The 18,248-nt window shown below is 43.4% G+C and overlaps 1 protein-coding gene across 2 annotated transcripts in view; it reads left to right on the top strand.

Annotated features, from left to right (window-relative positions):
* POLA1 (DNA polymerase alpha 1, catalytic subunit) overlaps positions 1 to 18,248 on the top strand; it is a 511,093-nt gene that overhangs the window by 405,272 nt on the left and 87,573 nt on the right. For both annotated transcript variants that reach the window (XM_081949269.1, XM_081949270.1), the window contains exon 36: positions 12,589 to 12,682. In XM_081949269.1, coding sequence (XP_081805395.1) covers positions 12,589 to 12,682 — 94 coding nt within the window. The remainder of the gene's footprint in view (positions 1 to 12,588; positions 12,683 to 18,248) is intronic.

Genomic DNA, 18,248 nt, shown 5'->3' on the forward strand with positions numbered 1-18,248 from the left:
AAGAATTTAAGTCCCCCCCCACCGCCAAATGAAATGATTCAGACAAAGAAAAAGAAAAAGAAAAATATGCTTTAGTTTTCTGATTCTATGAAAGCTGAATAAAAACACTTGAACATAACTATTTGGTAAAAATTCTGTTAAAATCTATTATTCATAAACTTACCTGTACCAAATTTATCAGTAATTTTTTTAAATATAGGGTTTTTTTCTCAACAAGATTCTGTTCCTTGACTGATATACCCACACATACAAATGTCTTAATCTTCCTTAATTGTCTTTGACATTTAAAATTTCTACAGCTTTTTGTTTTCTATTTATTACTAATTGCAAAATGTGCTAGGTAACAACAGGGCAGAGGTGTTGATATAATTAAAAATATGTGTGCGTGCATAACTTTAAAAAAATCTTATCCATTTAGGAAGTGACTTTCAATTAGCCTCTCTGCTAATATCAAGTCACTAAACTCCATAGCTGATGCTTTATTCCTTCATTTGGGTTGTCAGTCACTTGCTTCAGTTGGCTGGCAAAGGTGGTTGTATATCCATTACGAGCAACATAGCACTTTGCATTTCTGAATTGACAAGCAGCTATATTGACCTAGTGCTTATTATGGGTCAACAGCTGTGTTAACCAACGGAAGGACTGAGGGGCAATTAAAATGAATTGGCAAAAATATATCTTCCTAATTTACTCCAATTTGTTATTTATGCTAACATTGTATGGCTTCTATAGTGACACTAAACAGAATAGATCCAATAATGGCAATTAACATAAAAATATAATGGCTAATCAAATTGACAGCAACTGTTTCTCATCATCTCGACACACAATACATTATCAAAACAAACTATTATGAAGGAGGTAATTTCAGTGTTCTATTCAACCTGCTGCCTGTGTGCAGTCAGGGAGATGTGTACCAGCAATTACTGTTGAATCCCAAAAACTAAACAAATAACTTAATCACTGTCATCCTCTTTTTTCCCCCTTCTTCAGGAAGCAGTAATCACGATTTACTAAAAATAAGTGGTATATAATAATATAATGATGATGCATTTCATAGAATAGCTAATAAGGAATAAAATAAGCTTCTGTGCTATGTCAAATACATTTATGTGAAGTATGAGTTAAAGTATAATATTAAAAAAAATTTAATGCAATTTCCTGATTAGGGCTTTTTAATATATAGTATTTTTAGCATTGATTTTGTTAATAGATCATAGACTATTTATGCAGAATTTTGACTATTTAAAATAAGAGAAATATTTTTGCTAACTAACATTCTTGATATAACTTCAAAGCTGTAAGTGAAATTCCAGTATGTAGCATTCTTGGAAAAGGTTGCAGAACGTGGATTTGAAACTGTATAAGTAATCATATCCCACAATTTTATTCTATTCCACTGCCAACCTGCCTTTTAAGTTTTTCAGATGCTAACATAACTCTGTGTTGTTCCAGCTATGTCATATTCCTCAAATATATATCCTCCTTTTACTCCCAGTTGCTCTGTATCAAATCTCACTCATTTATATTTATTCTAGAAAATACAAAATGTTGAGAAATATAATGTGACCAAGGATATTCAATTACTTTAATGGCGATCTGTTGGTTTGAATTCAGGTTCAAATCATATCCATTTCAGAATACTAGCTATTGATTCAGCCAGGTAGCCAAGTATTTCTTCTCCCATGTTTAAATGTCATTTTAATTGAAAAGCTATTCAAAATCTTGCATTTATTGTTCTCACTAAGCTTTTTATATCTTCCATTGTTCCTTTACTTTTATGGCTAATTGGCTGGTTTGACTAATGAGGAGCACTCACTATTGCAGTATTTTATTATAGGCTCTATTGCTAACACAAGTTAATGGCATAAGTAATTTCCTACATTATCTTTCTGGATTCTATTTCATTGTAATCCCATTTTATAAGGAGACCGGGAATTGGTCATTGAGCCACAAATGATACAAGATCACTCCTGAAATCATGCAAGATGGTACTCCATCAATTAATGTCCATGTCACTGTGTTTATTTGGTTTGCCAGCTGTGCCTACATTCTGAGTAATACAGTAGAATGAATTGTCTCTTATCTCAGCTTCACTGCGCATGTACACATTCCTTCATCATCATTACTTTACCTTTTCTTTTGTCCGTCTGCCAAGGCAGACAGGAACTCTGCCAAAAATGTAATCATTAACTTAGTAAGTTTTGTTTTTACTTTATTTACAATAAAATGTTTTTCTTAGAATATATCTCGGGTTTATTTTGCTTATTTAAAAAGTATGCTTCAAGGAAATGCCACGATTTCATACTTCGTTAATTTACAGGGCTTAATTCACACCCTGACAGTCCAGTCTTACTTTGGATAAGCTGGCTGAATTAGCTGCTGACAGAATGCTAAAAAAATTAACATGATGCCCTAGTTACTTGTTATTTTTAGTAGGGCTTCAATATTGTTTTAAATACTGAAGCTGTCCTGATTTTGTCCATCAAGAATTTCTGACCAATCCGTCTTACTGGGGACTTGTAGATCAGTGGTTCTCAACCTTTTCTTCACCATGGACCCCCTTTAAATACCTTTTGTGGCCATGGACCATAGCCACAGAATTGTGAATTATTTTTAAAAGTGGTTGCATCATACATTAATATAAGAGCCGTGGTGGCACAGTGGTTAGAATGTAGTATTGCAGGGTAATTCTGCTGACTGACAGCTGCTAGCAGTTTGGCAATTCAAGTCTCATTGTCTCAAGATTGACTCAGCCTTCCGTCCTTCCAGGGTCAGTAAAATGAGAACCCATATTGTTGGAGGCAATATGCTGACTCTGTAAACCATTTAGAGAGAGATGTAAAGCACTGTAAAGTTTTATATAAGGCTAAGTGAATAGAATAGAACAGAACAGAATAGAATAGAATAGAATAGACCAGTAGCAGTGCTATTGCTATATAAACGTACTACAAGCTATTATAATATTTAATTTATGATTACATGAACATATAATTTTATTTGTTTGTTTGTTATTCAATTTGTAAAGTTGCCCAACTTAATCAAGTAGCTCTGGATGGCTTATCATTCTCAAATTATAAAAAATTGAAACAATTTAAAAGACATTAAAACAATAAAAACAAAATAAATTAGTATAAACATAAACAATAATGAAAGAGAATAGAATAGAGTAGGATAGGATAGGACAGGACAGGACAGGACAGAACAAAACAAGGACAGGACAGGACAAAATAGAATATGTTATTGGCCAAGTAACTATCAGTGCAAAACAACAAAGTAATAATAATCATAATAATGATATCAATAAGAGAAGGTAGTGGAACAGATGAGGATAAAAGTAATACAGCCATACTACATGGATAAATATACTTAGACATAAGACTGTATTGTGGAAATTAGTGTTCAGCAGAGTGATGGCACAAGGGAAAAAACAGTCTTTGTGTCTAGTTGTTTTGGCATGCAATGCCTTGTAGCAACAATTCCTTGAGGGGAGGAATTTAAACAATTTATGTACAGGATGTGAGGGGTCTGTAGATATTTTCTCAGCCCTCTTTCTGACCCGTGCAGTTTACACGTGCTCAATGAAAGGCAGTCTAGCAATACAGGTAGTCCTCGAGTTACGAATGTAATGGAGCTTGAATCACTCCCTCCTTTCACCCACGCATTTGCTAATTGAATGCAAGGCTAGTTAAGTGCACATGATATATTTCAGGGTGGGAAACGCCATGGGGGTCCTACTGATAAAACAGGCCACTTGCCTAAGACCACCCAAGACCTTTCCAACCTTCTGAAATACCTCATCCTCCCCACAATTTCTCCCCCCTCCCTTCACTTACCTTGTGAAGGTCTAGCAAGCAGTCTCCTCTCCAGACTCTGAGCCGCGTACTATTGTTCCCTTCGGGCCTCCACAAGCCTCGCCCAACAAGTTGCCAACCAAAATGGAGCTTTGGAGGAACGAATCAGACAGCTATAGAAGTACAAATGACAATTCTTCAGAACTGAAGAAGCTTCTTGGATGAAAGCAAGATATTTTCTTTTTTTTTTTAACAAAATTTTATTGGTTTTCAAATATATAGGGGAGGGTAAATAGGTATACATTTTTTTTTGGCAGCTTTCATACTGCTGTTAGAGATCCCAGCACATACTCACTTATATAACATTGTACAACAAATTTATAGAAGAAAACAGTAAACCAAATCTTACTCTATATTGTTATTCTTGTGTGCCTACATATTTCTCTTTGTTGTTTTCTAATATATCACTAACTGCTATTGTTCCAAATAGTTTTATTTTTGAGATCTGAGCCTTTTCGATATTGCTTCTTCCTCCCTGTCACCAGAGAGGGCCTCAGTGCCCCCCTCCTTCCCGTCTTGGATCTTACTATCTTGTGTTTTATTGTCTCTTTCACTACTCCCACTCAATTCCTCCTCTGAGAGTGGAAAATTCTTTTTAATGAAGGCCTTCCCCTCCTGGACTGTATTGATTCTGATCCTATTTCCCTCCCAGAAGATTAACATCCCCTCCGGAATCAGCCATTTAAACCAGATTCCTTTTTCATATAATTTTTTTGCTAGGGAGGAAAATTTTCTCCTCCTATCTCTTATTTTTTTCGGGATCTGTTTGAGAATGATGATCTCTTCACCCTTGTATTTCAATGGTCCCTCCCTTTGGGTCACAAGTACGTCGTATCTTGTGGATCTCCTGACAAACTTAACATGTATCTCCCTCGGAACATTGTGTCTTCTAGCATATGCTGAATTTATCCTATATACTAGATCCATATCCCACCATACTTGTTTTTTATCTCACTTGAGATAATCTGCTAAAATTGTACTCATAATATCTTTAAGGTTTTCATTCTCTGTTTCTGGTAAGTTCTGGAATCTAAGAAAAAAGGACATTCTTTCAAATTCTACTTTTGTCTGAAAATTTTCCATATCTATGTTTCCCTTGCGCATTGTTTTCACTTCTTCCCCCAGCCCCGCCATTCTGTCCTCTAACACCAAAATTCGCTGTGTATTTCCAGCTATATGTTCTTTAACCACTCTGAGTTCTTCTTTGATCTCAGCCCTCATTTCATTCTGTCCCTTCATAAGTTCTTTAAACATTTCCGTAACAGATAATTCCTTAGGATCCTCCCCAGCCACTGCTTTCTGCAAAATTGACGATATCTTGGACTGTTGCATCGTGGGGCTTGGGGCAGCCGATGAGGGGGCTGAGTGCGCCTTGCCGGTCGGGGGTTTCCTTGCTGCCATTTGTTTAAGTTCAGAGATGCAAATCCTTGCCAAGAAAAGTGGTGTCAGAGGGTTTCGCAGCTATGCTGGTCTCCAAAGGAAAACAATCGCAAAGGCACCCAATTTGCAGTTCCAAGAGTAAAATATACCAAGATGAATGAAAAGAAAAGTCAGCCAAAGATCAGAAGATCCATACACAGGAGAAGGTCCCAGTTTCCCTTTGGGAGAGTAAACAAACAATCCACTTTTCTTTATTCTCTCTTTGGGAGTAGCTTCAAATGACAGACTTCATTTGCATACAGACAAAGAAAGAGGGGCGAGCGCCATCTTGGCCCTCCCCTTTGCAGGAAAGAAGTCGCCGAAAGTTTTTTATTTTAAAACAACAGTTCAGAGTCGTTTCCAGCAATTGCGAAAGTCATTTTCAATTAAAAGTCAAACAAATCAGTCTTTTAACCTCTCTCTTCCCGAGGGTCCATTTTCCAAGCCACTTAGTCCAGGGGGGGGGGGAATGATGAACCCCCTCTCTAATCTCTCTTCAAGAACAGAAACACAAAAAACTCACAAAGTGACTGTTGCTTTTCTCCTAATCCTCCAAGAGCGTCGGTCAGGATCCCCACCTTCAGTCTCCAGCTGCACTTTTCCGACTCTTCTTTTAACCTCCGGAGCCATACGACGAGAGGGCGGGCAGCGCGAGGCTGTCTCTCACCCCCCCTCCGCTCGCCAACTCCTAGGCGAAGCCGAAAAACACCCCAGCTGGCTACCGCCACATGCGGGGTGCCTCGGCCGGCCACCCTTCGGCAGGACCCCCCTACAAGGGCTCCTGTGTCCCCTAAGGGACCCACCGGGGAGACGAGCAGCAGACAAACACGTCCGTCGTTGTCCGATCCCGGAAGTGACCAAATGCAAGATATTTTCAAAGAGGAAAAAAAACCAGTTGCCTTTTTGAAAAAGCACTTTTGGACAATCATGTCCTGGATTTTTATTTTATTTATTTATTTTATTATTTTGACTTCTTAGTCGCCCCCTCTCCCCCAAGGGACTCGGGGCGACGTACATCAGCAGCGGTCACAACAATACAATATGGAGGAGGTGGAACAATAAATAAATAAATTACAATAATTTAAAGTAATTAAAAACCCCAATGATAATTAAAGTTAAAAATTAAAATTAAAAATGCCCAAGAGGTGGAGAAGCTCTAAATTAAGCCAGGCCGGCTAGTCGGAACAGGTGGGTCTTCAGTTTCGTGCGGAAGGAGCGGAGGTCAGTTGTTGTCCTAATATCTGGGGGGAGGTCATTCCAAAGGGTAGGGCCCATCACAGAGAAGGCCCTACTCCTGGGCGCCGCCCTCTGACACTCTCTGGAGGACGGCACCCGGAGAAGTCCCTCTCTATGCGAGCGAATAGGTCGCAGGGATGTGTGGGGCAGAACGCGATCCCGCAGGTAACTAGGCCCTGTGCCATGGAGCGCTTTAAAGATGGTAACTAACACCTTGAAGCGCACCCGGTAGGCCACAGGAAGCCAGTGCAGCTCACGCAGGAGAGGTGTTATATGGGAGAACCTCGTTCTCCCCATAATTGCCCGCGCGGCTGCATTCTGGACCAACTGCAATCTCCGGGCGCACCTCAAGGGGAGCCCCATGTAGAGAGCATTGCAGTAGTCCAGGCGGGACGTCACCAGCGCGTGAGTGACTGTGCGCAGGGCATCCCAGTCCAAAAGGGGTCGCAATTGGCGCACCAGGCGAACCTGGTGGAACGCCCCCTTCGCCACGGCTGCCACATGGTCATCCATAGCCAGCCGGGCATCTAGGAGGATGCCCAAATTGCGCGCCCATTCCACCGGGGCTAATTGCTCGTCCCCGATGGCCAGAGATGGAATGTACTGGTTGAACCGGGAAGCCGGAAGCCACAGCCACTCTGTCTTGGAGGGGTTGAGCTTGAGCCTGTTGTCCCCCATCCAGACCCGCACGGCTTCCAGACACCGGGACATCACTTCTACGGCCTCGTTGGGGTGGTTTGGGGTGGAGATGTACAGCTGCGTATCGTCAGCGTACAGATGGTATCCCACCCCAAAACCACGGATGATCTCGCCCAGCGGCTTCATATATGTGTTGAACAGGAGAGGCGAGAGGACCGACCCCTGCGGGACCCCACAAGTGAGGGGCCTCGGGGTTGACCTCTGCTCCCCTGCCAGCACGCATTGCGTCCGGCCAGAGAGGTAGGAGCGGAACCACCGCAGCACGGTGCCTCCTACCCCCAACCCCTCCAGACGGCGCAATAGGATACCATGGTTGATGGTATCAAAAGCCGCCGAGAGGTCTAATAGGACAAGGACAGAGGAGCAACCCCTATCCTTTGCCCTCCAGAGATCATCCACCAACGCGACCAAGGCCGTCTCCGTGCTGTGTCCGGGTCGGAAGCTGGACTGACGCGGGTCTAGATAATCAGATTCTTCCAGGTGACGCGGGAACTGCTGAGCCACCACACTCTCAACAACCTTCGCTAAGAAAGGAAGGTTGGAGACAGGACGATAATTTGCTAGCTCCATTGGGTCCAGAGAAGGCTTCTTGAGCAGGGGCCTCACCACCGCCTCTTTCAAGGTGGCTGGTAGAAGGCCCTCACTCAACGAAGCATTCACCAGTCCAAGTAGCCAGCCTCGAGAACCCTCCCAGGACGCCAGTACAAGCCAGGAGGGACACGGGTCCAATAAACATGTGGTGGCTCGCAGTCGCCCGCGCAACCTGTCCAAATCTTCGGTGGCAACAGGGTCAAACTCCTCCCAGCGTGGTCTCTCAAGACTTGCCTCAGACGCCCCCCCTGGAGCACTGAAGGGGGTCCATTCCCTCCGGATCTGAGCGATTTTATCCTGCAGGTATTCCCCGAATTCCTCTGCCCTGCCCTGCAAAGGGGGATCCCGCTGCCCTTGTGACAGAAGGGAGTGGGTCACCCGAAACAGGGCGGCAGGGCGGTTCTCTGCGGACGCAATAAGGGTGGCACAATAGCGACGTTTGGCCACTCTTATTGCCATGAGGTAGGTCCTTAAGTAGGCTCTTACCTGTGTTCGGTCAGATTCGGAGCGGGAGGATCTCCACTTGCTCTCTAGGCGTCTCCTGTGGCGTTTCATCGCCCTTAGCTCCCCGTTAAACCAGGGAGCCTGGGTCGATCGTTGCTGCCGGAGAGGCCGCAAAGGCGCAACCCGGTCTAAGGCTCCGGCAGCCGCATTATTCCATGCAGCTACCAGGTCCTCTGCCCGGGAGCGGGACAGGTCAGCAGGAGGTGGCCCAAGCTCCGCCTGGAACCTGTCTGGTTCCATCAGACGCCTGGGGCGGAACCATCTAGGACAATCTGGTTCCACTTCCCCGCGGCGGGGGGTAGCGCCAGGGAAGTCCAGCTGGAGAAGTGAGTGATCTGACCATGACAGGGGCGTGATGGCTAAATCCCCTATTCCCAGATCACTCGTCCACTGGTCGGAGACAAACACAAGGTCCAGTGTGTGGCCTCCCCCGTGTGTGGGGCCCTGAATTACTTGAGTCAGATCCATGGCTGTCATGGAAGCCATGAATTCCCGAGCTACCTCGGATGCTTCTCCCATCGACAGCAGGTTGAAGTCCCCCATCACTAATAGCTTGGGGGTCTCAACCGCCATCTCAGCGATCCGCTCAAGGTGTCCGGGCAGGGCCGTTGATGTATAGCGAGGAGCCAAGTATACTATCAACAGGCCCAACTGTCTCCCTGGGCCCCATCTCACGCCCAGAGACTCACACCCGGATATCTGCGACACAGTGAATTCTCTCGGCGCCAGGTCCTCCCGAATAATTACCGCTACCCCACCGCCCCTACCCTGGGCCCGTGGCTGGTGGAATACACGGTAACCTGGAGGGCACATTTCCCCGAGGGGCAGACCCCCCTCCGGGCCCAACCAGGTTTCCGTTATTCCTGCGAGGTCCGGCTCCCCCTCTGTGATCAAGTCACTGATGAGGGGGGCCTTATTAACCACGGACCTCGCGTTACACAGCATCAGCCTAAGGCCCAGGCTCTGTTGATCCTGTCCACCTAGACTGCGGGGGTTGGTACACGTGACCGGGCGTGTCCAGCAACCACGGTCTCCCAACCGACTACACGTTCTTCTAATGTCCTCGCGCCCGCCCCTCCCTACGACCGTCGTTATTGCGGAGCCCCTTGTAGGAATGCTGTTTTCCCCCACCTCCCCCACTCCGCTCCCTTCCCTCATGACCCCACCTGTTCGCCTGGCTATATCCACACCCCTGGGCTGTGTAACCCTCCCCCCCACCCTGGAACCCCTTAAAACCTTTAAAAGACATTTCACTAAAAAAAACCTAATCCCCCGCTTCCTCCACCTCTCTGGGCTAATAAACCCTTCATCGAGGTGGGCCCTGGCCAGGGCAGGGGGGCATGCCTGCGAGAGAGGGGACCCTCGCAGTTGTAGAAGGTCAGACCTCGAGTAGATTATAATGTTGGTTTCAAGCCATGGCTGTGGCAGGGTTACAATTGTAGCAGGGTGTCAAAGTACAAGTCCAGATTGTAAATTGGAAATCAGAGCTCCTAAAAAGCGAGAGAGAGGGGAGAGGAAACAGACATCCACAATCGGGGCCCAGAGGCAGTTCTTGGGGTGTAGACGGAGATCACAGCTCAGCGGGGGGGGGCATAGGCAAAGTACCGAGGCCAGTTTCCTGGCCTGCTGATCTTCTGGAGGCCGCCCGTGGCCTCTGGCGGCCCCCTGGCTTCCTTCCTCGCTCCCGCGGCTCCTTTCCGACCCCCACCGGCCCCCCGATCAGGCAGCTCACCACGGCCGGAGAAAAGGAAAGAAAACATGGCGCTTGATGTCCCAGCGCCATTCCCGCCGACGCCGTCGCCACCGCCGGTCGGGCCGTAGGGCCAGATGTCGCCCCCCGAACGTCCAGGCGCTGTTCCCAAGCCGTCCTCCCGCCGAATCGTCATTCCGCTGCCCTGGCAGCCGCGCAGACCTCCTCTCCATTGCTCCGCTGCCGCGGCCTGGCCTCTGGGTTCGTTCTCGCCCCTTTCGTCACCGGTGTCCTTCCCTCCTTCTCCCATCCTCCTGGCTGCCTGACCCCCCCGAGGGGGGCCAAGCTGTTCTTAACAGGAGCCAGGGTTACCGCTCAACAGTTCCAGGCCCCCAGAATGACAGGTGGGGGCCGAAAACACCCGCTACCCCCGTCAGGAGCCCCATCGTCCTAAGGAGCTCCGAGAAGGTCCGCCATTGCCCCCAGGAAGCTCCTCCTTGTGCAACCATCCTCCTTGGATGATTGAGAATCTTCATAGATATGGGTTCTAGTTCTTTCTTAAACATGAAAGCCAGTTGGGGCCAGTCACTTTTAGCCCAACTTACTTTATAAGGTTGCTGTTACAAGCAAATAAGAAGTTAAAGCATTATGTATGCTATCTTGAATTGTACAAAATAAAGGCAGAATATAAATCTAATAATAAGCTACGTGGAGAATACTTGTAGTAACATTAGAGCTGTGTTGGTTGGGGACATGAATGAATACACACTACTTTTTATACTGTCATGTTGACTGAAAATGTTAACTTCAACAAGTTTAGACAGCTGATCTAATGCAACAAAGAATACAATTTTAATAATATAGGAAAGTATGTTTGACATGAAAAGTGAAGTAAACAATTGTACATTGTACATATAATATACTGAGTAAGTAAATTAATTTGTGCATTTTGATAGACAGTCCGTTACATATCTGAAAAAATATGAAGACATGTTAAGATGTGCAAACGTGAGTAGCAAGGTAGTAGGTAATTTTGTCTTTTGTGAGGACGGAATTTGACAAAAGAAGTAAAAATAGTCATGTGTAACTGTTGCTTTTATTTTCTTTTATTTACTGTTTTTTACTATAAAGCTTCGTATCACATATTTAATTTCTGATCTTGCTTTCTAAGTTCCTTGAGGATGTAAGCACTTGAGTTCCTAAAGACCTTTAATCTATTAGGAAAAAATGAATCTGTTTCCCTGTAGTCAGATAAGTGAAAAGTATATTCATGGCTATATTTCTTCCTGACTGCCATATGGATGTTAATAAAGGAACAATCACAGTAAGTTTGTTTTTTGCATAATCCTTTTTCCCAGCAGTACAATCAAGTCTATTGGAAGTCGTGATTCTTATAAAAATATAAATTAATTCCACATTGCATTATTTGCTGTGTGAGGAATGCTTAATTGAAGAATAATTACTGTAACCAATAATTACTCCTGTAACCAATTCATTTAAGGCATATTTTTCTGCATACCATTTTCAGTCCCAAACTAGAGAAAGAGAAAAATGAACTAACTATTCCCATTGAGCTGATAACCAAAATTGCATTTAAAAATAAAAGAAATAAAAAAGAAAGAGAAAAATCATTTCAATTAAATAATATCATACTGTGAGAAGTTCAAATAATGTGAGAAGTTCTTTGGGAAGCACAGTTCTACTTTATAAACTAAGATACAAAATAATCTAGTTTGTTCTTGTAATAATAGACTTTTATTTAAAAAGCATGCACTGATTTTGAAGAAAGTCTTTTAAAAATACCTTTATCTTCAACAGTAAGAAAGCATGCTATTCGGTTTCTACCAATGAAAAGTTTGTGAGAGTAATAGCCTTATTCTACAGATAAATCTATCAACCCAAGTAATTTTTCCCAATCATTATCTATAATCTGTAAATTCAAGCAAAATAACTGACTCACAGAATAATGTTAAGATAGATGTAGTCCCGATAGGAAATTTTCGTTTTATATCTAAGTTAAAGTGGTCTCTGATAAACCAATGAATAAAATTCTCCAAATGCTCTCTGAAATGTCACAAAGTCGTAGGCTTAGAGTTATTTCATATATAATGTATGCATTTCCAAAAGTATTTATTGTATAAAAATATATAATATATGTTAACCATACTTTTAGCATGGAACTATATTGAAATTTGCTTTCCTGATACTGTGTATAATTTCTAAAGTCATTGTTAAATGCATGTCTTGACTATGTAGTCAGATGCTTCTTTTATATCTGCATAACAATTGTATAGTTTCATGATTTAAAACAAGTCTATTAAAACCTTTATTGTAATTAATACTACATAAACACAACAGGTTTCCACACTAATTTTTAGGAGGGTTGAGGATTTTTTAGATATTTATTTAATATACCATAACATTTAACTGAATTGCTTTCCAAGGCAGCTAATAAAAACTAATAGCAAACATTTAGCTTTAATAAGTAACAGTGAAATAGCATAAAAGTTATATGTGAGCATGGTTATTCTAGTCTGAGCTGCTTTTCAATAGCATACTTTATTTATGTGTGTCGGTTTTTGTGTTTTATTACAGTACTCTGACAAGGCCTTATTCACCCAGCTATGCTTTTACCGTTATATTTTTGATGTGGACTATGCAAAAGAAATATATACTGGTCCAGGGAAAGGTATGTTACAACACTGTCATTACCCTGAATGTTTAAAATGGAAATTTGCATCATAAAATCAGTCCTATTTTCTGGTGTTAGGCCAATCTGCCTCATTCTGTTAACATAATATACATAAAGGTAGCTGACTGCCTGAATTAAGAAATTGTATATAAGAAAGAAGATGTATGTCATAATAATCAACTGTATATCTCTGACTGACTAAAGAAATGTCTGGGAAACTTTACATTCTCTTAAGTGATTGGGAATGCTGGTGATTTAGCCTTCCCTTTGCTTACGGAATATTTTCTGATTAATCTTTTTATTATTTTTAAAATAAACTTTCAATTTTACCTCAGTAGTGGGCTTTCCTCGAAGTAGTTTTGTCCTCAATAAGGCTGCTTTGAGAATTTTCCCAGATTAACAACCTATTCTTACAAATGGCTAGAAAACACTGCTGCTTGGAATAAAAAAACAGTTGTGGGTGCCCGTTATGTAAAGACCTGCAACCTTAGGTCAGCCAGTATTGAGCATCTTTACTCCTAATAACTTAAAAGTTTGGAATAGCATTCTCCTATGATATTGAGAGGGGTGGGAAAAAACCTATTATTTATTTTGATTTCCATTCACTATAGATATTCAGAATGTGTGTGTGTGTGTGTGCGTGTGCGTGTGTTTTATATTGTACTAGCTGTACCCGACCACGCATTGCTGTGGCCCAGCTAGTTAAATGGAAAAGAAAGAAATGAGAAAGCGCAAGTCCCCCGACAGAGGTGGCCCCTGCATGGAAGTGAGCCATGGTAGCCCCTGCAAGAGCTGCCATAGAGGACGCTCCCACAGGCCCTGGCCTGGCCGAGCTGAGGAGGAGGAGGAGGCCACCGCCCCCGACCCGGCTTCCCTCAGCGGTGGCGGCGAGATGAGGCGGCCAGCGTCCCCTGAGGAGCAGGAGGAGGAGGGAGGAGCCACCCTGGTGACACTGACACGAGGCAGCCCCCGCCGGCCGCGGCCTCATTCAGAGATGCCGTCACCGCTGCGGTTGCCACCTCACAGAGCACCCAGGGGCAACCCCAGCCCCACTGCGCCTCGGCTCCCCTTGGTGGAAATGGTGAAGCTCGTCGGAGGAGGGGCAGAAAGGGGAAAGGGTGCAGCCGCAGCCCAGCCACACATATAAAGGGACCTTCGGGACGAAGCTGGAGAGAGGCCGAGAGTTCCGAATATACTATACTCAAGAAATGAACGCTATGGTATAGCATGTGTTGCTTTTACGTCCAGCAGATGGCGCTGGTTTTCAAAAAAGCATGTTTTTACAAAAAAGCATGTTTTTACCTGTCACAGGTGTGACATCTATATAATATACATATATAAAAACATGCATGTAGTCGAATGCAACGTTGTGTCAAAATTTCAAAGCAATCGGTGAAGAACTTTCGGAGATTTGAGATTTTGAACAAACAAACATTACATTTTTATTTATATAGATTGTATACATGTGAATGTATGTGTGTGTGTATGTATACACACAGACACACACATACATGCACACACCAGTGATGTGCAGTGAGGTTTATGGCTGGTGAGGCACTGACACAGTGCTGAGTTTCAAATATTTTTAGACTTGTGGACTTCAGCTCCCAGAATTCCACAGCCAGGCATGCTCAGTTCCAATTTAAAGCGACAGCATTTGTTTTTCTCCTTTGCTCCTTCTTTCTTTTTCTTTTTCTTCTCCTTCCCCTCCTTCCTCCCTCTCTCCCTTCCTCTCCCTCTCTCAAACACACACACACACACACACACACAGACAGACAGACAGAAGTTGGATTGGACTATCTCTCCTACCCCTTGCCTCTCTCACTCACTCTCAAACAAACCCCCACACACACAAAAGTTGGATTGGATATCTTTTCCAGTGGCTTGAAAGCAGCTCCTCTGCCATCCCCCCCCCCATTCCCCTGCTGCCTTTCCCAAACACCTCCACCATTGCAAATGCAGCCTGCTGTCTGGGTGGGAAATGCCTGGAACACAATAAAGCCCACCCACCACCTCCTGCTGGCAGGCTGGGGTGAGAGGAGAGGCAGAGAAGCCGGAGGGGAGCCGAGCCGAGCCTTCCAAAAGAAAGAGGCTGGGGGGGGGGAAGTGTGTGTACTACAGCATGGCTCTTTGCCTGGCTTCCTGCCTCCTCCTGTGGTCTCCTCAGTGCTCGCTTGTGCTCTCCCTCCCCAAGTGTAGTTTGATTGCAGGTGGAGCCACGTTGCCTTTTCAAACTTGTAATCAGTGAAGCTGGGCTAGATTTTTATATAGTTTTATCCAGCTGTGTGTGTGTGAGAGAGAAATGAATGGGGGCCTGGGGAGGAAGTCACTACACTTGGGGAGGGAGAGCACCAGTGAGGTTAAGCAGAGTCATCCACGGTGAGGCAGCAACTAGCTCAGCTTTTTCCTTTTACTTTTTTTTTTCATGATGAGAGTGGTGAGGCTGTGCCTCACTTGCCTCACCTGACTGCACGTCACTGACACACACACATATATAAAAAAGTGCACTTTATTTTTGTAATGCTAGTTCTCTGATATAGGTAGTCCTGATTTAACAACCAATCATTGAACGATCACTCAGACTTATGATAGCACTGAAGAAATAGAAATTAAACTAAGCTTTTGAATTTTGGCCATCACAGAGTCCCACAATCATATGTTCATGACTTGGAACCTTCCCTGCCAGCTTCCCACAATCAGTCAATGGTGAAGTGACAGGAAGTTGCGGTCACGTGATGCCCTTGCTTTACAACCAGTGTAATCCTCACTTAACAACAGCAGGCAGGTCTTCCTGAATTGCTGTTGCTAATTCATTTAATGGTGGTCCGGAATAATGATGGCTTCAGAAAGAATACTTTGTTGTTGTTAGTTGCAAAGTCATGTCTGATCCATCGCTACCCCATGGACAACGCTCCTCCAGGCCTACCTGTCTTCTACCATCCTCTGGAGTCCATTTAAGCTCACACCTACTGCTTCAGTGACTCCAGTCAGCCACCTCATTTTCTGTCGTCCCCTTCTTTTGCCCTCAACCTTTCCCAGTATTAGGTTCTTGTCCAGTGAGTCCTTCCTTCTCATTAGGTGGCCAAAGAATAACTAATGTTTATGGGCTGTAAAGTAAAGAATACTTTACAGCCCATAAATAAACAACTTCCAGCCATCATAAAATATTGCTCCATCATTCCCACAGTCATGAGATTACAATATCGGTACTTGGCACCCTGTTCTCATTTAGAACTAATTAGAACTAAGTTTCCACAGTCTTGGGGTCATCTTTGTAATCTTCTCTGCTGGTTTTCCCGTCAATGGGGAAACTGGCAGGAAAGGTTGTAAGTTGTTGCTGCCTGATGATAGGACTTTGTTTCCGCTCTGAGGGTTGACTGAAAAGGTTGTCTAAGAAGGTGAGATCCTGAACATTTGAGCTCTTATCATGCAGTTCTCTTCTACATACAGAGGAGAATTGAATTCCTTCACTGGGCAGCTCTTTCAGCTAGACCCCAGAAACAAAGAGAGAACCAAAATCCAAGAGAGAGTGGAGAAGCACTGAAGAGCAACAAGCACTATAAGGAAAGGAGTGCAGGGCAGTGTCTGGGGAAGGCACAGTGGAGGCCATGCATAAGTGTCTCTACACTCAAGTTGAAAATCTTGCTTGAATTTCTGCAGGAAACATTTTTACTGTAGCTCCTGAGCAGAGATTCCCCATCCCATCCCCAAGGCATTCCATGCTCCTTATCTGGGATTCTATCAGTTTAATGACCGACAATATTGCTTAATGACCACAGTCACTTCACTCAGTGACCAAGATTTCAGTTGTAAATTGAGCACTACCTATACACATTTCCCTAATAAATGTACTTTTGTCTACTGCTTTCCCTAATGTATATTTTTTAATGTATTGATATTTGGAAAACATAGACATTTTAGAAAAGTAAAAATATGTAATGTGGTTGGCATATTGGAATACTGTATGATCAGAATATACAAATTAGATTGGTTAAATGGGTTCCAAACTAATTATCCTAGATAACAAATATGTCATTAATTGAAAGTCAATTAACTCTTTTTCCAAAATTTTTATATCAGTAACCATTATAAAAGATGAAATAGGAAAAGTTTAATACATTGCAAAGTATTATTAAGTGTACTAGTATGGGTTAATATCCAATTTCCAAAGGCATGAATTGGTATTCATGGAAATGTAATATATTAACCTTGCTTCCATGCATGCCAAAAATAATTTGTGAAATAGAGATTACCGTATTTTTCAGAGTATAAAACGCACCTTTTTTCCTCAAAAAAGAGGCTGAAAATCTGGGTGCATCTTATACATCGAATTCAACATTTTTTGCTTCCCGAAGCCCCACCCCCTTCACCAAAATGGCCGTGCAAAGTCCTATTGAGGCTTCCAGAGAGCTCCTGGGGGCTGTGGAGGGCAGAAATGAGCAAAAGACACGCCGTTCCCCCCCACCCCCAAGCAGCACTCTATAAGCCTCCATAAGCCTATGCATGCAATTTTTTACAAAAAAGGCACTTTTTTGCTCCCCCCCCCCGAGCACTCTGCAAGCCCCCCCAAGGCTATTCGTGCCTCTCTTTTTTTAAAAAAAAACAAAAGCACCCATTTTCGCGAAAAACGGGACCTTTTGGGGAAGTTTGCAGAGTACAAAAACTTTGGTTTTTTTTTCCTTTTGGAAAGCTCTTTAACTGATTATATTGATCAAGTGCAAAGTCTTAGGTGCTGCAGATTGTCAGAAATTTCCTTCTCCAGCACATGGATAAATACACATGGAAACATCTACCTACCTACCTACCTACTGTATTTCTATTCATCCATCCATCTATCTATCTATCTACCTACCTACCTACCTACTCTCTCTCCCTATCTACTGTATTTCTCTCTCTTTCTGTTTCTCTCTCTCTATCCCTCTACCTACCTACCTATCTACACTCTCTCTCCCTATCTACCTATTATATTTTTTTTTCTCTCTCTCTATTTCTCTCTCTCTCTATCCCTTTATCTAACTACCTACCTAACTACTCTCTCTCTCTCCTTACCTACCTATGTATTTCTCTCTCTTTCTCTCCCTCTCTATATCCCTCTATCTACCTACCTACTTTTTTTAAAAAATGCCTCTTCAAAATCTTGGTGCGTCTTATACTTCGGTGCGTCTTATATTCTGAAAATTACGGTACTTGGAAACAGTAACCATATTTTTTGGAGTATAAGACGCACGTTTTTCTCTCAAAAAAGAGGCTGAAAACCTGGGTACATCTTATACACTGAATACAGCATTTTTTGCCTCCTGAAACCCCGGACCATTCACCAAAATGGCCGTGCATAGCCTTTGGAGGATTATAGAATGCTCCTGGGAGTTGGGGAGGGCAGAAATGAGTGAAAAACAGCAATTTTTTGCTCCCCCAACCACCAAGGAGCACTCTATGAGCCTCCTAAAGGCTATGCATACCCTTTTGGGTGGGCAAAAAATGGGCTTGTTTTTTGCTCATTTTTCCCTTCCCCCACCCCCCAGGAGCACTCTACAAGCCTCCTAAAGGCTATTCATGCCCTTTT

Source organism: Natrix helvetica (assembly GCF_964273705.1).
Source record: "Natrix helvetica genome assembly, chromosome: 3".
In the NCBI taxonomy this organism is placed as follows: Eukaryota; Metazoa; Chordata; class Lepidosauria; order Squamata; family Natricidae; genus Natrix; species Natrix helvetica.